The sequence below is a fragment of the Cygnus olor genome, chromosome 5 (genome assembly GCF_009769625.2).
Source record: "Cygnus olor isolate bCygOlo1 chromosome 5, bCygOlo1.pri.v2, whole genome shotgun sequence".
NCBI lineage: Eukaryota > Metazoa > Chordata > Aves > Anseriformes > Anatidae > Cygnus > Cygnus olor.
This window is the reverse complement of record NC_049173.1, coordinates 35,174,375-35,197,813: the sequence shown is the minus strand read 5'-3', so window position 1 is coordinate 35,197,813 and position 23,439 is coordinate 35,174,375. Positions and strand designations below refer to the sequence as shown.

Sequence of the window (23,439 nt, the reverse complement as noted above, 5' to 3'; positions counted from 1 at the left end):
GGGGAAGAAGCAGATGCAGGATTACTTAGTCCCGTTGTTTCTAACATTGCTCTCCTCTATTGCTACACTGCCTTTCTTTTCGCTGGCTTCATTTCAAAGGGGGATATGTTTATACAGTCCATAAACAAGCTGCCGCAGGATGAAAGATCACAGGCAGAAGGCATTATCCTGCAAGGCTAACAACAGCTGGAATAAACTCCAAACCTAAAAAATAATTTGTGACATGCAACTGGAAACTCTTTAGGAAAAGCACAGAATGAAAAACAAGTCAAGACTATTTAGCCACATGAATTTTGCAACCACAAAGATAGATTGGACAGCAAAATTCAGTTGTGCAGCACTCCGCTCTGGGTGAAGTGGCAGTAAGGGGGTGGCTGAACAAGCCAACAGCATTGAAAGAAAACTGAAAGTAGCTAAGCAGTGTTTATGCAATAGGGAGGTGCAATTTATTTTTATAGGAGACTGTCTGAGGGCAAATGGTGAACAAAAGTAGTGAGGTTTTTATAGGACTCCGGTCTACCCCCTGCTCCCACCTTTTCTGGGACTGGCTTCTCCATATCTCTGAGTACAGCACCCTCAGAGACCCTCTCTCCATCCCTACTCCCAGCTCTGGAAGATGGAGCCTTTCCTCTTCACCTCCACCCTGCCCTGCCTGCTTTCCTTGCTTCCCAGGCTCGGGAAGGGGCCAAGGACTCCTGCTGATGGGGGGTAAAGTCTGAACAGATGCCAGCACAGTAGCCTTTTCTTCTCCTGGTTCTGGGGGTGACTGGGAAAGGGCAGGACGCTGTCTACCAATGCTCTTCCTCCTGGGATGGTTCTGCCTTTATGTTCCACTACTACTACAGAGTGGTCATCTACTCAGCAACAGCAATCCCATTAGAAAGCTACATGGGCAGCAAGCCGCACTTCAAACTGGAAGGGCCTGTTCTGTATCCTCAGGGCAGGCAGCCTGAGCAAGCCTTCGGTGCCCTGCAGGCAGCTGTCTCTCACCTCTCTGGATATCTAAGCCACTCCAGAAAGAAGCTGTTTCCTCTTTGATTTTTTTTTTTTTTTTTTTTTTTTTAAGATATGCCACAGAGATAGTAAGAAAAGCACATGGAAAAAGCCTCTTCCCCCATCCCTGCACTTCCCACCGTAGTGACTGCTGAGAGCTTTTTATTGGGATCACTGGATCAGACAGGTCTTCACTAATGACAGTTATAGGAAATTATGCACAGCCATGACATTCCCCTAGGAACTTCCCTCTGAGAGTTTTGCTCAGATCTTAGAGCACTGGTAATGCATGTAAAATAATTGCCTTTCCTTATTTATATTACTCGTTTCACAGCATCTTGCATGTTATTCACTTATGAACAGAATCCGTCATAAGCAAAGAGCATCATGAAGAACAATTACATATGCTTTTTCTAAAACTTCAAAACAAAAACACATTACTTCTCAAATACATTTTGTTGTTTGTTTAATCTCAGAACTCTTCCTTCCAAAAAGGAAATCCATTTCAAGTGCACTTTTAGAGTAGTTTCAAATGGGAGTCAAGTATTTCAAGTCATCTTCTCCAAGCAGATTAAAAATCAAAACCAGAAACAAAACAACCCAAACCTGCAGGGTATTTTAATAGAAACCTTTATACTACAAAAGTTATTTTTTTTTTCCACAGATCTTACTAATGTCTGCTGGCAACATATAACATATTTCAGTCTGATTCCACGATCTGTTACTTGCTTTGCTCACTCATTTTGTGTAGCTCTTATTTGTCCCCTTAACAAGCAGTTTGGAAAGAATACTCTTGACTTCAGAAGACCTATGTATTCTTATGGTTAACCCCAACAGCCAAGGAGTACTATTTTAAAAAGAACTATATGCTAGAATTAATAAATGCCAAAGTAATTTTCTTCCATTCAAGTAAAAAAATTAAACTCTTCTCATCCAGAATTCATCCATAAACTGGAATAACATGTCATAAACCATGCAGTGCTATGAAGTCTCTCTTACACTACTGCTGATTGATGCAAAAGTTAGAATACATGTTATCTTCTCATGAGAAATGCAGCGTGTCAGGGAGCAAAAGAGCTTAATTTCAAGAGAGGACACAAACCAGGCAATTAATTGGGTCAACACAGGGCCAGTTATCCCTGGAATATCTCACTTTAGTCTACAATGTTGATTAGTGCCTTTTGAGCATCACAGGGCAACAGAGGAGCAAAGGCTTTTTTTTTTTTTTTAATGGAGTGGCTTGCAGATTTATTATAATAGCATCTGTATGTGTGTCAGAGGTTATCACTGGTTCCCTTAAGTGACTGGTGATGTGTTCTGGGAGATGGGCTATTTTATGAAGCCCATATATATATGAAAATATAAATCCATATAAATATAATTTTAAGGGAAAGCTCACATACTTTGTGATTGTTGTTATTCACAGTTAAAGTGGGCAACCACATGCTTTTATGAATAAGGACAGCGAAATTAGAGGCTAACCCCAAGGCTTGTACTTTAAGAACTTTCAGTATGTAATTTATGCAAATGAGAGCTGTTACTCTTGATCCTATTATATTGTCAATCGCTGAGGAATTGGAATTAAGGAATAGTAAGATTGTCAGATTTTAAAACTAACGAAAGTCTTAGTTGTAAGTAGCATTTCCTTCTAATTCAATTTGCTCTTTTACTATTTTTACCGTTTCTAGTACAGTTGCTGTCTTTTCTAATATACCAAAAATGTTACTCCTTTTTCTTAATAAACCAAAAATAAGTTACTCTAAATTACATGAAGTACTTCTAATGTTCTACTCACAGCAGTCTTGTGAAGCAGGCCAGAGTTCTCCTTACGTTACAGATAGGGAAACTGAGGCAGGAAGCTTAACAATCACCTTAAGGTGTTGTTATATAACAAAGAACTATTGTTAAAATTAGGAACTTCACATTTTACAAGAATATAATATTAAAAAATTGTATTTCCCGGAGGAGCTGAGAAGAGGAGCAGAGGAAATTTGTAATTACTAAAGACACAGCTCTTTTGGCTCTGGGTCATAAGTTCTTCATAAATGTAACTGTTCTATCACTTTTTGACTTAGGAAAAAACAGAAACAAAGAAATGAGTTTCCTAGGTCACTTGTCCGCATGTTTGACTGAGACCCAGAAATACAGTCCTGAGGCCCTAAATTAGGCATAACATAGCCATTAGATCACAGGATTCCTTCTGTCTCTCCCAGCCTGATAGCTTCCTCTTCATTCTTTGCTTTAAAGCTGAAGTCTGACTACAACTGGGAATCGCAGCAACATTGATCATTCACAGTCCTTTCACTGGTCGAAAGTGGGAAAATTAGCACCTCAAGAGTGGGAAAACAACTATTTCCTCCCAGAGAGGGAGTATGTTAATTAACCAGCACTCTCAGGATAAGGCTAACACCATGGCTCAGGTAAACATACAAATACGCATACACTCACCTAGTGGCCTATAAACTGCTCATAAAAAGCATTATGAACTGAAAAAAGAGTGTAAGCATAGGACTTACTGGGAAGGCCACACAGCACCTTTGCAATAAACATTAATTCATGAAGACATCTGGTCTGGTCTTGTAGTTAAGTCTCATAGAAATATATGTAAATCTTGAAATCAAAAGCGAAGTTAAGCATAAATCTTGGAGCTTCTTATCAAGATCTATTCACATTTGTCCCAGCATTATAAAAATCAAGAATGTAATGAATAAAAGTAAGTATTACAGCAGTAATGAGCAAACAATTCCATTAGTGATCCATACAGATCTATCTAGAGATTATTACACAATCTACTGTATAGTTCTAATGTATAATGTATAACTGTATTATATAACATGTATTATATAGTATACTGCCTATGTATAATACAAGCATATAATACATATTGTTATACATTTACAATTTATTACAGTTCTGTAGCGATGCAGGTGCAGCTTCAAATCTTACCACTTCACAGCTGGGCTGTATGGAATTCCAGCAACACAAAACTATAGGTCATGTCTTGACAGTTGTAAGTTGACAAACTTGGACTACTTTATTGTATTTCAGGAGCTCTGACAGTTTTTCATTTCTACTATGTAAGTTCTGAGCTCAGATGGTTTAAGTGTCCAGGTTTTATAAATCAGAGCTGAGGTCAGCACCACCAGCCACGTTCTCATTGGGGAGAAGAAGAAAGCCAAGGTCCCATAGGTTCGCTGCAAGAAATAGCAAGAATAGACCTGCCAAGCCAGCAGGAGTGCCATTGCCAGATGTATAAGCACAGCCAAGAGGCGTCGGACGTGATGGATGTGAGAATGGAAACTGTGACCCTGGCACCGCAGCAACAGGCACCAGCACAGATAGGCCATTAATGGCATGTTGAAAAACAACATCTGAAAAGAAGAGTAGAGGAAAATAAGACAATGACCAAGCCAAATCTCCTGGGCAACACACATCTGTGCATAGAAAGATACGAGCACATAAAACTGTCCCATTCTAAGGGATAACTGCAGTTTCTATAGCTGGAATCTCAGGATGCACTTCCAGGACTCTGCAGCTGATACAACTGGGTCTGCCTGTGCCTCAGTCCTGGGCCAAGTATTCCTGCTCACTCCTTTGCAGTGCGTGGCACTGACAAGCATCTGACTCTTATTGGAACTGGTTCAGGGAGTTTGACTGAAATACTAGCACAGTAAAAAAGGATGGCTTCTGTGTGAGTTTAGCTCTCTGACCCAGCTCACTGTGGTATAAAACAAGTGTTAGCACTGGCACAAGGGAGGGACCCTGACAGAGGCAACACTGACTTGCTCTGGATTAAATGTTGAGTAACTACACCCTGTCTTTCAGACTAATGGCTGCTGGGAAAACCAGAAGGTAGCCAGGTCAGACTGGTGGGAAAACCAGACTCAAGTCTACTTAGAGAGTGACACCTACTGATCCTAAGAACTATTAAGTGTGTGAGAGCTGCCCAGGACATTGAGTCCCTTTTGCTTAATCACTGCAACTTGTGTGCGAGGACCCAAAAAAAAAAAAAAAAAAAAAATCAGACAGAGGGGTAAACCTGTAGAGATGGCCTCTAATCCAGGCATCCAGAGAGTCCAAAGCAATATCAAATAGAGGAAAATAGAAGTTTGAGAAACCTATGCAAAACCTCTTTCTGTTCTGCAGTTTAAATCTGAAGAAAGGTTAGAAAGAGCTTGCCATAGTCAGGCATGGCCTAACACTGACTGATCATCTCTATTCTTCCAAAACTCCTTTCTTTATAAAACTATAAAAAACAAATAAACAAAGATTCCAGAAGCAAGCTGTTGGTCACTGTTTATCTCTAAATACATACCTGTAAAATCCCAACCACATACGTCAGACTGCCCTGTAAGAAGGAACCACCAACAAAGACCCCGAAAGAAAAACAGGCCCCCAGCTGGCCATCTACTAGTTCACCTACAAACCATGGTCCTAAAAGAAAGAAAAAACAAACAGAGCACTATCAGAAAATATAATATAGACATAACTATTTTTCACTAATCCTTAGTACAAACTGCTTAACTGGGGAAAATTATTTCTCTATTGCTTGTCCGTAGTAATAAGTCTTATCTTTCACCTACAACAATCTGAAGAACATTCTTGATGTGAATGAATCATGGCCTTTTGGTATGGTCCATTAATGAGTTGTGGCATGCAATGAAAATATTTTCAATTTCATCTCAGTGACAACTTGTGACACCACAGATAATGTTTTCCTCATGAGAGAAGTGAAAACAGACCCTTTCAAATGCTGGTCCTTCCCCAGAATTACAATAAAACTTATGAAAGACAGTCAGAAACAGCCCCAGCTTGCCCCAGTTTACAAGTCAAAATGGTCAACCTGCACTTTTATGCATACTATACTCACTTCCATGAAAGTATCTATTTTACTAACATATTATCAGAGGCGAAACAGGCTAAAATTCTTGATATCAGAGCTGAGATGTATTAGTGACTTGTCACGTGAAATGTACATTCCGTATGCTCATTTTATACCAATGTACAGATCCTATTCGTTAAGTGAAACCCAAACTAAACTTAAAAATACTCACTCTGTTTTCAGGGTAGTTTAATAACTTAATTCATTCTAGGATTTTAAGTCCAGCTCTTAATGAGCAAACTTATTTTCCTTGGACATTAACTTCTGAAGTTCCACATCAACTTCATAACTTAAGTAGCTTCTCCCCATTCTCCAAGATACCAGAAGTCTATTTTTCCATCAAAATCTGATGTGTAATTTAAAAATAGTAATGTTACGTCCTTCAGTACTCTAGGTTACTTACCCAAAATCGTGTATAAATTCAGAAGCAGAATTGAGTAATATAAGGTGTTTGTTTTACTGAAGACATGAAGGGAAAATGAGGTCAGACTCAGTAGTCCTGGCTTTTCTAAACAGAAGCAACGTTTCAGAAAAATAAACTTGATTCAGGTTGCAACACACATATAACATTGGTCTTTCTGAAACAAATCTGCATAAGTCACCCACTCAGTCTACTAACTAAGAAATGTAAAAATTATATTTAGTATGTCTACAGAATAAATGCAGGGTAGTGCATTTCTACTATTACTGTGATATTTGGAAATAAGAAATTGATAAATTTAACAATCTATGTTAATAACAGCAGAAAAAGCTGCCATTCTAAATGAGTAGTACACTTACTGTATGCAAATAAAACTGCATGACGCTTATATACCCAGAAAATAAAGTTAGCTAGAATGAAAAACATGCAGAAAGTTCAAATTAAATGAAAAATAAGAATTCAAAACAGTAGCTGTGCAAATGCAAAAAAGGCAGGTCAGCACAGACTAAATTAACTGGATATTTGATTAGATCTGCTTGGTACTTGATGAAGTCTGACAGTAACTCAGATAAAATGAAGACTAGATGTTAAAATGTCAACATTTGACAAGCATGTCACACTAGCAAAAGAAATCACAACCAATATTCATCTAACCACAGCATGCAATTCATAGATTGGGGAAGGCTCTAAAGAGCTTTCCAAATGAAGCTAGTTTTTAGAAATTGACCTATTACAGGGCTGCCCTTCTCACAAAGCATTAACTCCCAGAGGGCATGCTTGAACTTCGGAAATCAAGAGCTCTAAAGTTTGTTCACTAATCTATGAAACACTTTTCATGGTCTACAGGGACCTAGTTGATCATAAAGTGCTAGCTCTTTTCATTTTTAGCTAGTAAATCCCATAAATATAACTGAAAACTTTTTCTGTGTGAGAAGTTGCTGTAGTTACCTCAGGATGCTACGTGACTATGGGTGTAAAGGAAGGGAAACATACCAACATGAATAGGAAGGGAGGTGGTTTCCAGAAAAATCTCATTAGTAAGGTGTGGTTCAAACAACTGTTTAAAGGATAAGCACTACCAGCTTAACAGTATTAATTTTCAATTATCAGATTTATAATGAACAAAATATCAGGTTATGATAGAACTGATCTTAATTTTCATTTCAGAAAGACACAACCCTGTTCATGTTGTTTGCAAAGATCAGCAGAAATTATTCTTGTAGCAGGAAATCTGTTTCTCCAGTCAGGTGACAGCAATACAGACAGAATTGTGCAACAGCTGTAGTGAAACAAGCATATTCACATAGAACTGATACAAAATAAAACTCCTTTCCCAATGTATCAGATTCTTCAGTGAGAAAATTAAAATGAAAGCTTTAGACTTAAATTGATTGATTTTTTTTTTTTCAGCAGATATCTGAACAAGTTTTTAAACTCTTAATTAACTTTATTTGCTATATTGGAGATTTTCTTAGAAAAAAACAGCATCTTCAAAGAACCTAATCAAAACACACAGTACTGGATGTAAAATGCATATGGTGAAAATCTACAATTCCTTATATATTGTTAGTGTATGGATAAATACTAAATAGTTTTAGGGAAAATTAGATCCTCTAAAACACAGATAAACATTGATTCATACCTCTGAGTGCTGGTTTTTGGAGGTATCTGAAAGCAACGAGCAAGGCAATCTGAATCAGCACAATCAATCCAAACAGCATACGAGCCTGAAAGAAACAGTTTTTAACTTTGCCCACACTGGAGTTTTTCCAGAGTCAACCCATGAGCATGCCTTTTGGACAATAACAGAATGATAGAGATTTCTAATGAAACACATTCAAAACGTCTTGGTACCATTGCACTAAAGAGTAAAAGAAACTTAGAGTTTCTAAAAGTTACTGGACTTGCATTCACTTGCATCTTACTGACTTGGATTGAGTTGGACGCGTGACAGCAATATAACTACATCTTTCAAAAATGGTGCTTGTAAAACACATCCATTGAAGGAGTATAAATACAATTCCTATATAAAACATTTTCTGAATACTGTCCTGTATAGAACTGCAGTTAAGACATTGTGGAGAATATTGTTTATCGATTAACAAAACTAATATAGTATTGTAATTGGCTCAGAATTACTACCTACATTAATATAGACTTTACTATGTTATTCTGTAAGTGCACCTTAATTATTATGACATTCCTTCTTTCCATGTACTGAGCTGTAACACGTCTGGATATAATCTGGAACTTACTGAATTAAGTGGGAATTTTGCCTTCCTCTTTGCTAGCTATAATGTCAGCAGCTGATGTGAGACTTTTTTGGCATTCTTGCCAGTACACATATTACAAAAGATCATAGTGGAGTTTTCTTTGACTTAAATGTTTTTTTTTTCCTATTATCTCCACTACCTTGTTTTCCATTTCTTGCTTGCACAAAACATGTGTATACCTGTGCCTCAAAATGGACAACTGTTTAAATCACAGAAGGCAACTGCTTGCATGAACCACTGCGGTACATTCACACTTGAAGCATGTACCTTGAGGAAAGCAACTTGAAATACTTGTGAAGTTCCAACAGTGTCACATCTGATAAAAGCAAAGTGCATTCAAATCTAGTAGGAATTTGGAAATTCTTCCTGAAGTCTCTGGGGGAAACCAGCACAGAATGACAGATGTTTTGCTGAAAATACTTACTAGAACATAGTGGTCAGTAAGAAGAATAACAGATGGCAAAAAGCCAAATTTAAGAGAAAGGTTTTCTTCCATTGAAAATATATGACCCCGTTTGCTAACTCTTCCTGAAGCATCCTAAATTGATATAAAATAAGAAAGCAATTAGGAACTGGTAGTGCCAACATAACAGATTTTAAATAAATAACATGAAAGTCAAGTTAAAGTAGCTAGTCAACATCTACAACTTTTCTGGAAAGATCTGATTAACATGGCAGTATGCCAGGCATGCACATGACAAATACTTCTACCTACAAAACACTGATTATTGACAATTTGGTAATTTCAAGCAAATCTGTGATTGTGATATTATACTCTGAAAGTGATGCATATGAGACCATTCAGAGATTCAGCAGTTTGAGGGTGACGGTTTGTGAGGCACTGGAACAGCTTGCCCAGGAAGCTGTGGATGCCCCATCCCTGGATGGGGACAGGCTGGATGAGGCTTTGGGCAACTTGGTCTGGTGGGAGGTGTCCTGCCCATGGCAGAGGGGCTGGAATCAGGTGACCTTTAAGGTCCTTTCCCACACAAACCGTTCTGTGATTTTATGATTCCAGCTTGTGAAAGACAGTGACTATTTTTTAGCCACCCACAAACACTTGTTTTCTGAAAGCTCAATTCTAGCTAATAACCTGTCTTAAAACATTTTAAAGCTTTGTTGTACTTAGTTTCAAGCATATTTGCTAGTTACAGTACAACTGACACATTATCATCAAAAACTCAATCCCGTAGGGCATTTTCATCCCCAGTTCTGCTATATTTCAACAGAATTATTTTATATTTGTGCATATATAACACTGATACCTCATTTCCCAGGACAAAATAAACTGTCTATTTATATTAAAGAATTTGGTATGTTACTGTGATTACACCCAAAACAACAGCATTTAGACAATCCCAGAAACAATGTATACCAATCAACTGTTCTTATTTTCTCTACAGGTAACCAATACAAGTCAAGACTTCATCCTCCTCTCTTCCACAAAATTATTCAGTAACTGGATGTAATAGTGACTTATGGCTGGAGAGGAAATGAAATTAATTTTTAGAAAATTCCATTCAGTTATCTGAAAACAAGCACACATTTGCAAAGCACATTATTGCTATGCAGGCCTGCATAACAGTCTTCAAAAGTTACTCAGTTTTGCGCATGTTTTCATTGTCATCATCAAAAAAAATTGATTATAAAATCCATCTTTTCCTAGATATAGCATCACAGAAATCAGTAACAAGCAAGGAGACAGAACACTGACAGTACAGAGAGGCCATAGGGGTGGGGAGGGAGAGAAGCATTATTGTCTTTGTCCTGTGCGAAATAATGCCTGGCTTGGTTCCACCAGGCAGGACAAATCTGACTTTCCCATTACTATTGTACAAATGTGCAGAATGTTAGAACAGTCTGATGGGTTCTTTGACAGCCACTTGAAGGGACAGAAATACAATATGTTCCAGAAGCAGAAGCAGATAGACTAAGAAATGCTTTTTTCCCCAGCAATCTAATATCAGTTAAGTTTGATGTTCTGGGAAACAGAAATCATATTCAGTAGCAGCCTGTAAGGAAACATGAAAAGAAGTTAAACAAACAAACAAAAATAAAAAAAAAATTAAGAGACAACATTATCCCAATACTTTATTAATGTTTTAGTGCTCAGTAATCAGTCAATTTCATTTAATAAATCGGCTGGTTTTTGTAATCAATCAGACAAATACAAAAGCAAGTCTGTTACCATGTATTTTGTTCCTGGCTACGTGATGCAGAAAGGTGATGGAGAACGCATGACAATGTAGAGATTCAACACACACAATGCCAATGGGTATCTTACCTGGACAATCACATCTATTTGATGGGACCCTTCACTGTAATTTTGCGGGTTCCACTTCAGCACGTAGAGAGGGCCAGATGCCTGATGAGCATTCCCCAAGTGAACTCCATCTATATAGACTTTGACGGAGGTAATGACAGAAGGAGAGAAGGCCAGAATTCTAAGGATTGAACAAACAGCAAAATAAACAGATTTGTTACAGGACTTGCAGATTTGTCATACTTTCCCAAAGAGAAGCCCCTAAAGATAATGGTACCTTCTACTTAAGAATCCAAAGGAGATAAAAGTGAAAATGGTATAATATCTGTAGGCAAAAGGCAATATGCTAACTCTTTCTTACAACTAAGAAAAGAAGTTCTATAAGGTATTGTACAAAAACAACAGGATAGAAAACTAGGCTGTTGAACAGACAAAAATGGAGATCCTTGGGTCTCGGCAAAAATAATCTTAGAACTCTTGCTGTTGAAACATTTGCTAACATTAGCCAGATGCATTGCCCTACACACATACAGATGCACACTCAAATAGCTGGAGATATTTTCATTGAAAATCGCCAGTCTCTCTCTGAAATCTTTTGTTGTTGAGTGCAGAGTACCTTTTTTCTTTGTTGTTTTTGATTCTTTGCTAGTCAGAGTACATTACAAAGACCTTCCAGTCTTTGCAATGGAATTTATGAGAAATGGAGTGGAACGCAAGACTGGTATTACAGATTTGAGATACCAACAAACATGGTATCACTTGACAGCGCTTATAACCAGAGAAACAGTGATACTAACATAATCTCAATATACTGCACACCTGTCTTTCACTTCTGCTAATACAAAAGGTATTGGGGAGCACGTCAGTCAAATGAAGGAGTCTCTTACTGTTATTGTGAGCTATTCTACCAGTTCCTATATTGAATATAATCATGAGAAAATTCAGATAGGATTCTAAATAGTAAACTGGAAAGTAGGCAGCCTTAGTAGGACACTGCTTCCTAAATGGAGAAGTATGACAAAGTTCTTTTGATTGTAATTCTACGTATTCAATATGCACGTATATTTTATACCTATTGGTCTAATAGCAAATATTAGGTATTGAAAAGCGCATAAAGATTTTGAACACAAAAAGATATAAAAAGAAAAGGTAGAAATGAAAAGATGGAGACCTTTAAAACAAACAGGAAAATTGGCAGAGACATAGATTTTAATATATATTAAATATCTAACATAAATATTTGGAATATACCAGGGTTGTAATACTGAAAACAGAAGAAAAGGATAAGAAATCTAAAGTGAACAGAAAAATAGACAAAATCCTGAAATAAAGGAAGGCAATGTGAACATGTGAAATTGATGAAACAGATTAAGTATTAATCAAACTACCAGCTTCGGCCACACAAAAAAAGTTTCAGTGGAAATAACCACATAAACAAAGCAAATAACAATTAGTGCTAAATAATCTGCTTTTATCACAGTTATGATACAAAGTGAGTTCTCAGGATCAATTTTGCAGAGAAAAGCAGTTTCTGAGAATAGTAGATATTTTTTAAGGCGTATGTTATTATATAAATACACATATATACCATGACCACAAAAAGACACCAACTAATAAATATAGTGAAATACTGTCAAATATTGTAAAATCAGATTACAGGGTACCTGATATGAGTGGAGTAAAGAATTTTTACTAGTGGTTCATGAGAAGAACTACTGTAAAGGCGGGATTTGGGATTGGTGATGAGAACTGCAGGCCATTCTTCAAAGGTAAGATCTGTGAAACTAAGGAGGTCATGATCAAATGCAAGGATCCGGTACCTAAGAGGGAAGGAAGATAATTTTGTTGATATAAGTATTGCATGCGCAGCAGATTCTCATGCTTCCCAAGTTCCTAAACAGAACTTGTTTGATTTATTTTCCATTTATTCTCTTTTGTACTTGATCATATGTTGTCACAAACAGATTTCTACACAACTTTGATTTAACAGCAATTTAAGATTTATTTTATAATTTTATAGTAAATCACAACATTAGATTATATAATTCATAAGAGTATGTAATCATCAGCCAATTTAACAAAATGATTCAAAGGAATTTACTACAACTAAAACAGTGACTTAGTTTTGAGAAGGGCAAGGTTTACACGAGAGTTACTACATAGCTGAACAAACTTGAGCTGACTCTGCCACAGTAACCGCACAGATGTTTACCTCTGATGAGGTTTACCTGCTTATAAATCACTGAAGCACTACTCAGAATTGGAAATGCCAAGGTCTATTGAATTTTGCATATGAATCAGATGAACATTACGTTAAAGAACTCAAATATAATGTCCATTTCTGCAGTGTAAGGGCAAGTACACTAGTCATGGACAACAACTCGTGTGCTTTCTCCTGTACACACGAGTATCTTTTGTAGCATTACTGCAGAAAAGCTGATATACTACCATACATTCCACGTAGCATCATATGCTTTTTCATATGCTGCTATGGTAACAGCAGAGGTAGATTGTTTTTATTTCTAGAATTCCAACAGCTAGTCCAGAGCACAGTACTCGGAAGTGTTGATGCTGAATTTTATCACGTTTGCCTACTTTGAATACTAAATACGTATTAGATGGTATATTTAGATGCTATCTTTTTAGTTTATAAATATCAAGAATGAATCAAGACATTAGTTTGCATAACTTATTAACACACTGTTGCTATCAGGAAAATGCCCAAAGTTACATAGAGATATTTTTCAAAAACATTAATAGTAATAATCAGACAGATCTAATGCTTTCTTCGGATTCTCCAAACAGCATAAAAGGGAATTAAAGTAGGACCAGGTAGGTTCCACACAATAATTTGCTCACACAGGATTTGCTTACCTCCTATTATCCATCCAGTCTCCCAATTCCAGTTCCAGAGTGCCACCATGGTGTTGACTGTGCAAGGCTGGCATCAGTCCACCCATTGTATGGAGATGTCCACATAAATAAGCTGTGGCAGAACTAATAAAAGAACATAAGAATTGTGATTATTTGGGTGGGGAGGAGATGCCAGTGCAGAAAACCTATAAAGTGACAGACAAGTATGCGAAGAGAAGCAAGAAACATACTTTACACTGAAAATTTGCAGGAAAAAAAAAATCTTACCTCATTAACGTTCGTATTCCTGGGGCTGGGGAGATGATTGTTGAGGTAGGATAATGGCCAAACCAGACAGTATGATTGCTGTAGAGGCTTTCTGTTGCCATCATAGAGAGCTCTTGCATTTGACTCTGAAAAAGACAGGTGTTTGGAAAAAAAAAAAACAAAAACAGAACAAAAATAACTGTTTAACTATTTACCATTTAGGTTATTTAGAAAGAACAGCAGAAGAAATGCAGAAAGAAACTAATGAAGAATGCAATTCATCTGTTATCTATAGAGAACACCCACAGTTGCTTCAATGAACTGCACTGTTAACCTAAAAATCTATGTTGGAAAAAAATGAAAAGATACTCAAATGTCTTGCAATTGATCAGAAGAAAGGTGGGATATAAAGACCAACTTCGGTAAATTATATTTCTATCCTTTCTACTGCTTGTTTATATAACCAAAGATACACTTGAGTTGATTTTACAAATATATTTGCCTTGCAATTACACCCCTATTATCTCCTGACTTGCTTGACAGCCTTTTATAGGCATGACAGATCCCAGAACCATGCACCATACGATTCAGTCATTTAACTGCAGGAACTATGATGCTGAATCTTGAAAATATTACTCAGCCATTGCTGTTAATGTTAACCAAAATTTTTCTTTCATTTGTTTGAATTCCAGTCTTTTTGACATCAACCACATGAACCAGTTCAGAGAGACTCCTAATACCAACAGGATCTCAAAGACTTAACAGAGGAGGCAGGAAAACTAAAGCCAGAGATGAATACAAATCTACTTCTTCACCATTTTGGAAATCTTTTAGTATAAACCAGAGAAAAATCAACATACTATTCTCCTTCCTACCTCAAAAGCAATGCTGTAATGCATGGATAAAGTAAACAGAAATAAAAGCTATATTAAAAAAAAATGGATTTGGTATAGCATTCTGAGTTACTGCAACAGGTTTATGAAGTGAAATTAATATTTCACTTGCCTTTATGAATTTGGGCTTTAAGAATGTTTTTACACGAGATATCTATTAGAAACCCAAGCTATACAATCAAATCAATGATATAAATGCTGTTTATTTTTCAAATTCCTTGCAGAGGTTTAATCCTTAACACAGTTCCAAGTACCTACTGCCCCATGGCTACCTTTTCTCTTTACCTTCAGATTTGTGCAAAAATCTGCAAATTATACTCTCTGGACTCCTGCTGCTGGTTAATAAGCAAGCAAACACTTGATTTATTGCAGCCAAGAACTGGAGCTCCAGACTCAACTGCGTTTCTTCTCTCCTTGAGAGTTTGTCTGCAAAGTTACTACACCCTACAGACATGCCTATGAATTACAGTAAACAATGAGAACACTACCGTACTTGGCACTCCTACATCATCTTTTATCTAATTATCACCAAGTACTTTACAAACATTTAATTAAATGTTGAGTCTCCTTTAGACAAGATTAGAAGAACATTCTACTTATCATTGAGGCAGTTACCACAGGTAGAATACGACATCTGTTTACCAGAACACAATAACTATGCAATGCTTCAGAACAGTATCCCCAGAACAACAAATGTACCAACAAACTACAAAGAAAAATCGAAAGGGGAGCAAAATGTTACCTTAACTGATATTTGATTTAAAGATTGGGATTAGTGTTATTCTTTTAAGAAAAACAGTAATCTTCATGGTCTTGGAACATCAGGATCTCACTTTTGTAAATGACATATTTCTTTTATCAGTGGAATAATGTGAAAGAATGCTATAAATTAGTGCAACTCTCTCATCTGCAAACATTAATAGAAAACATCTAGCAAAGAAAAAAGGTGTGAAATTGGATTTTTATATTTTTTTTGGAAAAAAGCTTCACAGCAGATAAAGAACATATTAATAAACTTGTCTAAATGTTAAGAAACTACTGGCAGAGTCCTAAAAAAAAAAACAAACAACTAATTTGACATTTTTATACTGGATTATTTCTTGACAGAAAACACTGATACTCTACATGTTAAGAGAAACATTCATTTTTCTAAACAAAAGCTTCATGTGCATATTAACTTAGAAAAGTAGAATCTTTCATATGAGCACAAATCTTTCAGACAATTTTTCTTTGTAAAAGACATGGAAAAAAACAAACAAACAGATTCATACACCATAAAAGTACCACAGCCAGCAAAACAGAATGCTAAGATTTCTAAAATACCATATTTAAAATCCCAAAGAAATTATAGGGTCTCTTTGGGCCTGGGCTGAGTGTGGCATCCACGCAGATGAATGAATAGTTCCCAAAAGAGGTGGTGTGGATATAATGGAAAGAGCCATCTTTACGCCAGGCAGAGTATTTCCTGAAAAAATAACACAAAAATAGCGCTGTTAGAAAAGCTTGCAGCAATGACAAAGATGACGTGTATGAAACACGCACAACTTCTTGCGTTAGACCTCCATTACTTCAGTACAGTCTCCTCTTAAAAATCAATGGCATTGAAACGCCTGTACTTCAAAGAAGATACATTATATTTCTAATGCCATAAAGACCCTTTCACAAGGTTTATTTTCTCAAATTAATGTTACTTTTAAGAACATCATGAACTTTAAGAGAACTGGAAGCTCAGTACCATAATCCTAAGATTTCAGTCTTTAGTCTCACTTAAATTATGTACAACAGTTGAATTATCCTCTGCTCATGCTGTGGAAGTAAAACAGGAACCAGTGGTCTTGTGTAAAAACATTGTATTCTGATACAACTACTGCCTTCTTTAATTTTAATCCATAATGAACAGCAGGGAGTTGAATAACTGCTTTCCCTGGCCTATATTTTTACCCGTGCAAGCTACAGTGTTCTAGAGGTGTGCAGCAAAGAAAGAAAAATTTGTTCATGTATCACATAGCGGCAAGCAGACATGGATTTTCTGTGGCTCAGACAAAAAAAAAAAGACATTGTCTTTTTGACTGTTTAACATCATGGGGTAGCGGAGAAGAAAAGGCTTCCACAAGACTCCATTTCACTCTGCCATCTCCCTTCTCTGTCCTTAGTGTGGGGCACATTACCTAGAAATTCTTAATCTTTGTATTTTATTCATCCATAGGACTAAACATGCATTTAAATAAAATTGTTCTTAAGATAGTTCTACCTTTTAGTAACACTTAATAGCTTTTGAAGATTCTTAGAGCCTTTCTTCAGTCCTAGATACTAACTAGGATAAATCTCTAATGAGTTTCTTTATCTTATGATGACTATAGTGAAGTAAAAACCATAATGCGAATACATTTGTTTTGCAACAAATTGGTAATAAATAAGCAAAGACTTGTTAACCTGACATTTGCACTCAAATTCTTAGGGTGAAATTTCCTTTTCACTCTAAGGATAATCTCTTTTGCTAGCACTGCATCTTTAGAGTGGACTAGAGGAAGGTGATCCATAGCTCTTTCCAAACAGTAAACGTGTCTAGGCCAAATCCCAACAGCAACAATTCAGGGATGATCCTGCAGATTTACTAGTGCTACATCTTGCCATGTGATTCACTAGCACTTGTGATAGCAGCCTTAAATTAAACAGACCAGAGTACTGATAAATACTACACTGCTATATTGCCACAACCGCAGCAAAAGATACAGGGACATGCACTGAACTAGCCTATGCAAAAGCCTCATCAGTGCCACACATTCATCCCTTCATGGTAAATCCACATCTGAATTCCATGTTCTGCAAATAAAGCTGTTGTAGGATACCATCTCAGTGAATTTATGGGAAAATAATCTGCTCCTGCTGGGCCATGAAGCAAATTGGTGAACCATCAGAAACTGAAACTCTGTTATTGTAGAATGAATAGGTTAAAAGCCTGAATTCAAGGAGAAATTTGATTTTTAAGTCCTCCCCTAGTTCTAAAGAGTCAAAGCTAAATGCACCACCAAAATTAGGAAACAAGATTTTGTGTAGAGATGTCAAGGGCAAGAAAAACCGAGGAACTAAACATGAGTCACAGCTGAGGCTACCTCCCCAATGTAAAAGCAAAAGAGACAAATGACAAGGTGATAGCTTCCTGATCATTTATAATTAAATCTCCAATGAGATATTAAGTATTTAAATTCCTCAGAGAATTTAAATTCCTCAGAAGGTTTGTCCACCCATCATACTTTGTCTGTATTCTTGCATCTCTATTTCTACTTTGGGTTTTCTAAAATCACAAATTACTCAGATGTGAAGAAGTGGCTCAGATAAAATTTAGGCCCATATGAAGTGAAAAGCCCTTGAGCATGCAGAAAGAACCAAAAAACTGTGTTTTGTTACTTTTTCCCTCTGAGGATGAAAAGACTCTTAAAAAATATTAGTTTTACATAAATGTCATAAAATTGTACACATAATGCACAGAACATTTCCTAGACACAGGGATGCTTAGAACACATGCGATTACAAAACATACAGGGATAAGAAGTCTGAGAAAAGAATTCTCTATTCTCTGAATTTATCCTACTCTACTAACTGGCAATGGGAACAGCAAATATGGTCTTGGCTGTACAAAAAGTCAGTGAGAAAGCATTTGTGACAACTGAAAACAGAACATTGTTTAGCAATTTTGACCTTCAATAAAATGCCATGTGTGGTAAATAAAATACCTGTAGTAATTCCGAACACTATCCAGGTGTGGAATGTTGAATGAATCTGTAAGGGAGAGAAAAAGGAAGTGAGGACACTTTCAGATCAAATTGAGTAATTTGTATTTTTATGTCCTGATGTTGAGATAAGTGTCTCAGCAGACAACGGCAAGCTATATTTAAAAAAAAAAGCATAATTGGTAAACAGACTACCCAGGTGTGCAGTGAAAACATTACATACTTCATGCAGTTAACCTGGAAGTGTGAATAGTTTTCTCTTTGAAGTTTCATTTCAAAGACAAAATTGTTGTGGAAATGTAAATTGTCATTTAGTGGCTAAAAGCTAGACACATGACTACAGTTTGGCCACAAACCTTTTCAGAAGCTTTTCAAGTTCAGTGGGTTATATAAAGACCTAACTCATCTAGGGAAAATAAGGTTGCAATAGCATCAGAGACTAGTGTATGTTAAGGAACAGTTGTACTACAACTGGGGTCCACGTCTCCACTATGGTTGGTAACAGAAGACTTCTAGGGAAATGTGATTAAGTATTACGGGCTATATATGACAAAGGATGTACTCCTTGCCCACCACCCCAATACTAGGCTTTCTAGTTTTGCCCTTCCTGTATAGAACAGCTGTTACAAGGTTATTAGCTTGCGCTTGAATGTTTAGAATTACAACTATGACACATATAAACTTCCCTGAGTTCTTTCTACTAAAAAGAAATAGATTTTGTTTCAACTGCTGAGCATGTGCTACTTTTTAAACTGAAACTGTTGGAGGAGGTCTGTGAGAAGTAAATTAAAACCATTTCTTCAGTAGGATAAGGTTACAGGTTGCCCTTGCATTGAAAGATGGGGCACACAAACTAATAACTAACATCTAAAGCTACATTCTACCAGTTGCCATGCAGAAGCAGTAAATGAAGAGTCTTACTTCCCTGTTACTAGAACTTCAGTAAGTAAAAAATGTAAACAAATGTGCCCTTAGTAGAGCAGATACTTGGATGGCAAGTCTTTCTACTGACTCATAACCACCACTAATATGCGAGCAACTTCTAACAATTTACCTCTGTATTATAACTTACTTAAATTATCTCTATAATCACAGGAAAGGAAGAGACGTTTCATCTCCTTCTTACCATGATTGCCTTTGATGTCTATCCACTTGGTTTTTTCCATGACCCTTGATCTCTTCAGGATTGACTGGTAAGTTTTCCATTCTACTTCTACCTGCTCAGACCCCAGTTTATCTTTCGTCTTAGCATCTGTCAAGTCACCTGTAAACGTACAACGGTGAGATGTAACTAGAGGTCTACACAGTTCTCACAAATGCTGTAACTAGTCAAGAATGCAATCCAAGCTTCCTAGTGTAAGGCCGCAGGCCTCCTGTGTACAGTCTGGACATTCCTGTCATCTGGTTACTGTAAGGGTCAATGCCTTCTAATGAAAGTGCAGGAGGCTATTCAAGTGTCTATCAGACGTGTCACTACAGCACTTTTACCGATGCCATGCTAAAAGAAATTGTTATGCATTCCTTCTACTTGAAAATTCTAGTCATAGAGACTTCAACTTCACACCTTCTGTATTCCCTTAAGCTCCAACTAAAGTTCAAGCCATTCTCAATTTGTTCGTATAATAATGCCTTCCTGCAGAGTTAGTTAGAAGATGAACGCTATTTCTGAGCTCTTAACTTAAAAAGCAAGCAGCAGATAAGTAACTGTAGAAACATAAGAAGTCTAAACTTAGCACAAAAACTCTAAAACCTCATGTATAGCAACAGCTCAAAGATCTTTCAATTTGCTTGCCAAAACTTAATCCATTTCAGTAACAGTAGTAAGATATCAAATGAAATGGCAAGGTTTATTTCACCTGTCTTGGTATGTGTTCAAGCAGAAACCAGCAATAAAAATCTTATGTTAGTTCACAGCACTTTTCTATACACATAAGCAAAAATTGTTCTGATACAGAATACCTGAGAGAGAAACTGACTCTTAACGACAAGTCAGAGATACCGCTCACTTCTGTAACTTCACATGCAAAGGATGACATAAAATCACTACTAGGAAAGATGACTACTAATCACAACTAAGGTTTAGTGACAAATACAGGGAGAAGACAATACCTATATTGCATGATTATGTCTTAGTTATACGTAATATTCTAAATTCACCACCAAATTCAAGATATTAATCAAAAACAAATCTTATTGCATTTACAAGTTAATCTCTTCTGCTGCTATCAATCTACTTTCACCCACACTTCTACTTCCACTGCTTAAGATACCTTATAGCTTTAAGGCTTTATTTTGAGATCTGAGAATTTTGCTTATTTGCTCTTCATTTGACAGCACATTCAAGAGGAAATTGACACTTCTGAGATGCTTACCTGTTGCTAGAACAAGTGCTGGCTGAATTACATCAATTGTTTCAGAACAGAATTTTTCAAAGTCAGTAGCTCGTTTGGGATCCCGAAATCTACTTATATGAATATCTGACACCTGCAAAAGAGAGAAAAATGAAACCCTGTCCCAAACAGCGGGTTACTGCTGCCCAACACTGTCTAGAACGCCTACTGGGCACTATGTAAGAAAAGCATTTTTCCTACAAGAAAGGTGAAAGAGCCCTTAATACAAGGTTATAGTACAGAGATAGTAATTTAGTTCACTTTCAGAGATGTTCCTGTGGATGAGAGGAAAAACAAGGCAGGAACCACTTGGGGAAGAACTTGATCCCATGGCCTAAGCTAGACCTGTTGAGTCACCAGGGAGCTCGAAGCCTGTTTCCCACAACATAATCTGGCACAACATGGGATTTAGTGCTTGATTAACTTCCAAGTTAGGCCAATGATAAAGCAGCTGTTAAAGGGCATGTCTGAAAGAGAACAGAGCCACTTGAAAGTAAAGGCAAGTCTCAAATTAGCTGTGCTGTGACCTATCCTTGGGAGAACTCCACTGGACGTAACATAACCAGAGAGAAGACGGCAAGAGAAGTATGGAGCTGGGCATGCTGCTTGTCAGCATAGCTCTGGAACTGTTATATACTGCCGTAGTCGACTCTCTTTAAGATTAAAAACTCGAAACAGAGGCTTTATCTACCTTAATTCAAGCATGCCTCTCATTTTGAAATCCGTTCTGCAGTAAAGATAAGCCCTACGTCATTTAAGGAAAAATTACTGGAAAAAAAATTAGAAAATGCACAGCAATTGGAGAGAACAAAAGGACTAATAATACACTGGCTTACACGCTGAGTGGTGCCTGCAGCTAATACATGTAGGGAAAGCGCTCTTGAGTTTTAGAACAGAAGGGAAATAGCAGAAGCAGCCTATTGCAGCTACACAGCAACTTCTGTGACATCTCAGCTATCAATTGCCTGCAAATATGTAAAGGCTTATGATTAGTTATACACTAAGTGCTCGAGGAATGCTGTGGGGAGCAGCGTCAGGCCGGAGCCCACAGAAGCATCCAGGTGTGACAGTTCACTTCCAAGACCATGCCAGATTAACAAGTATCTCACATCCAATCTGGAAACAAGGCTACATGTGCATAAAACCAACCAGGCATCACTCATGTACTGGTCCAGCAAGTCCTGAGGCTAAAAACAAAAAGCCACGTGTAATATTTTCTCCGTTGCCACTTTCCTGAACTTTGGAAGAGGAGAGTGGCAAGCAGAGGCTGGATTTCCTAGCAGAGCATTATATAATGCAGGACAGGGTACTGATGCAATATAGGAGATAACGCAGTAATTAGGAGAGCTTTAATTACCACGTACACCTTACCTCTCGGGCAGCCTAGCAGGCTGCCCGGACACCTGTGTGACAGCAGCGGGGAGCGCTCACCGGGGCGGAGGTGCCACAGCTTCTGGTCAAACCGAACCGAGCCGAGTCAAGCCGAGCCGACCCCTCACAGCTCGGTGGGCTTGGGCAGCGCCCTCCGCCATCACGGAGCCTCCTCAGCGCGGCGCTCAGCGCGGCGCCCCCCGCCCCGTCAGGCCGTTACCCACCCCCGCTCCCCGCTCACCTGCACTGCCCACAGCAGGTTGGCGACCTCCGCCCCGGGGGCCGGCTGAGGGGCTCGGGGACGCCGCCGCCCCGCCGGAACCGGGCGCGGAGACCCCGCGGGCGCGTACCAGTCGAGCAGCAGCGCGGCGACGGCGGCTGCCAGCAGCACGGCGGCCACCCTCAGCATCCCGCCGCCGCCTCAGGCGGCCTCCGCTGCCCGCCGCCGGGCAGCGCCGCTGGCTTCAGCACTTCCGCCGCCCGTCGGGCCGCCCCCGCCGCGCCTCTATGGTTGGCTGGGAGGGCCGGTGCCGGCCCACTGTGGGGGGGGAGGTCCCCGCTTCCTCGCGGGTTTTTCCGGCTTTGGGGTTTTTAAGGAAAATTCCGCCCGCCAGCGTCCTGCGCGGGAAGCTGTCGCCGCAGGGACAATAAAAACGCGAGGAGAGGAGATGGGTGGCTCGTCCGGCTGCCCTCCCAGCCCCTCACACCGACACCCCCTCTTGGCTTTCTGTCACTGCTCAGAAAGCTGACTGACTTCTTTTGCTCGTGACATACTTAAAAATTCATTTTAGGGCCTTTAGGACCTATTTTTTTCTATATACATCATGATAAACCGTGCCAGGGCAACTGCACGGTTTCGTAATTGCTAATTTATTCTTTGCTCTTTCACTAACTGCTGTCTGCATTTGCTGTTTACTTTTTGCTAACAGTCTTAGCCAGGAGTTTAGCTGAAAAAGCTTCTGCCACATGAGTTTTCTTTGATATTTAATGTAGCATTATAAACTTTTCAGCCTTAGAACTTTCTAATTCAGTATTATTTTTCATTGTCCTGACACTCCTCAGATAACTTCTTTTAGGACAAAGACTTAATTTTTAGCATTGA

At 38.2% G+C, this 23,439-nt stretch overlaps 1 protein-coding gene across 2 annotated transcripts; it reads right to left on the bottom strand.

Annotated features, from left to right (window-relative positions):
• Positions 1 to 1,585: 1,585 nt before the first annotated feature.
• TMEM62 (transmembrane protein 62) lies at positions 1,586 to 22,837 on the bottom strand. 2 transcript variants are annotated; one of them, XM_040557376.1, is made up of 14 exons: positions 22,579 to 22,837; positions 20,949 to 21,060; positions 19,703 to 19,840; positions 18,580 to 18,625; positions 16,169 to 16,310; positions 13,974 to 14,098; positions 13,707 to 13,829; positions 12,497 to 12,652; positions 10,854 to 11,013; positions 8,994 to 9,107; positions 7,939 to 8,023; positions 6,279 to 6,383; positions 5,309 to 5,427; positions 1,586 to 4,364 (listed from the first exon to the last, which is right to left on the bottom strand). In XM_040557376.1, the coding sequence occupies exons 1-14, from the start codon at positions 22,744 to 22,746 to the stop codon at positions 4,038 to 4,040; spliced, it is 1,920 nt and encodes a 639-aa protein (XP_040413310.1). In that variant the 5' UTR covers positions 22,747 to 22,837; the 3' UTR covers positions 1,586 to 4,037. The 2 variants fall into 2 exon arrangements, with proteins under 2 accessions (XP_040413310.1, XP_040413311.1); XM_040557377.1 differs by lacking the exons at positions 18,580 to 18,625; positions 20,949 to 21,060; positions 22,579 to 22,837 and having other exon boundaries at positions 19,703 to 19,782.
• Between the last annotated feature and the right edge of the window lie 602 nt (positions 22,838 to 23,439).

Excerpts from the sequence above, each read along its gene's own strand:
- TMEM62 (XM_040557376.1), bottom strand. The coding sequence starts at position 22,746 with ATGCTGAGGGTGGCCGCCGTGCTGCTGGCAGCCGCCGTCGCCGCGCTG. Across the intron at positions 16,311-18,579 it reads AGTGTTCGGAATTACTACAG|GAAATACTCTGCCTGGCGTA; the intron begins GTATTTTATTTA and ends TTATTTTTTCAG. Across the intron at positions 5,428-6,278 it reads GAATTTATACACGATTTTGG|GACCATGGTTTGTAGGTGAA; the intron begins GTAAGTAACCTA and ends TCTTTCTTTTAG.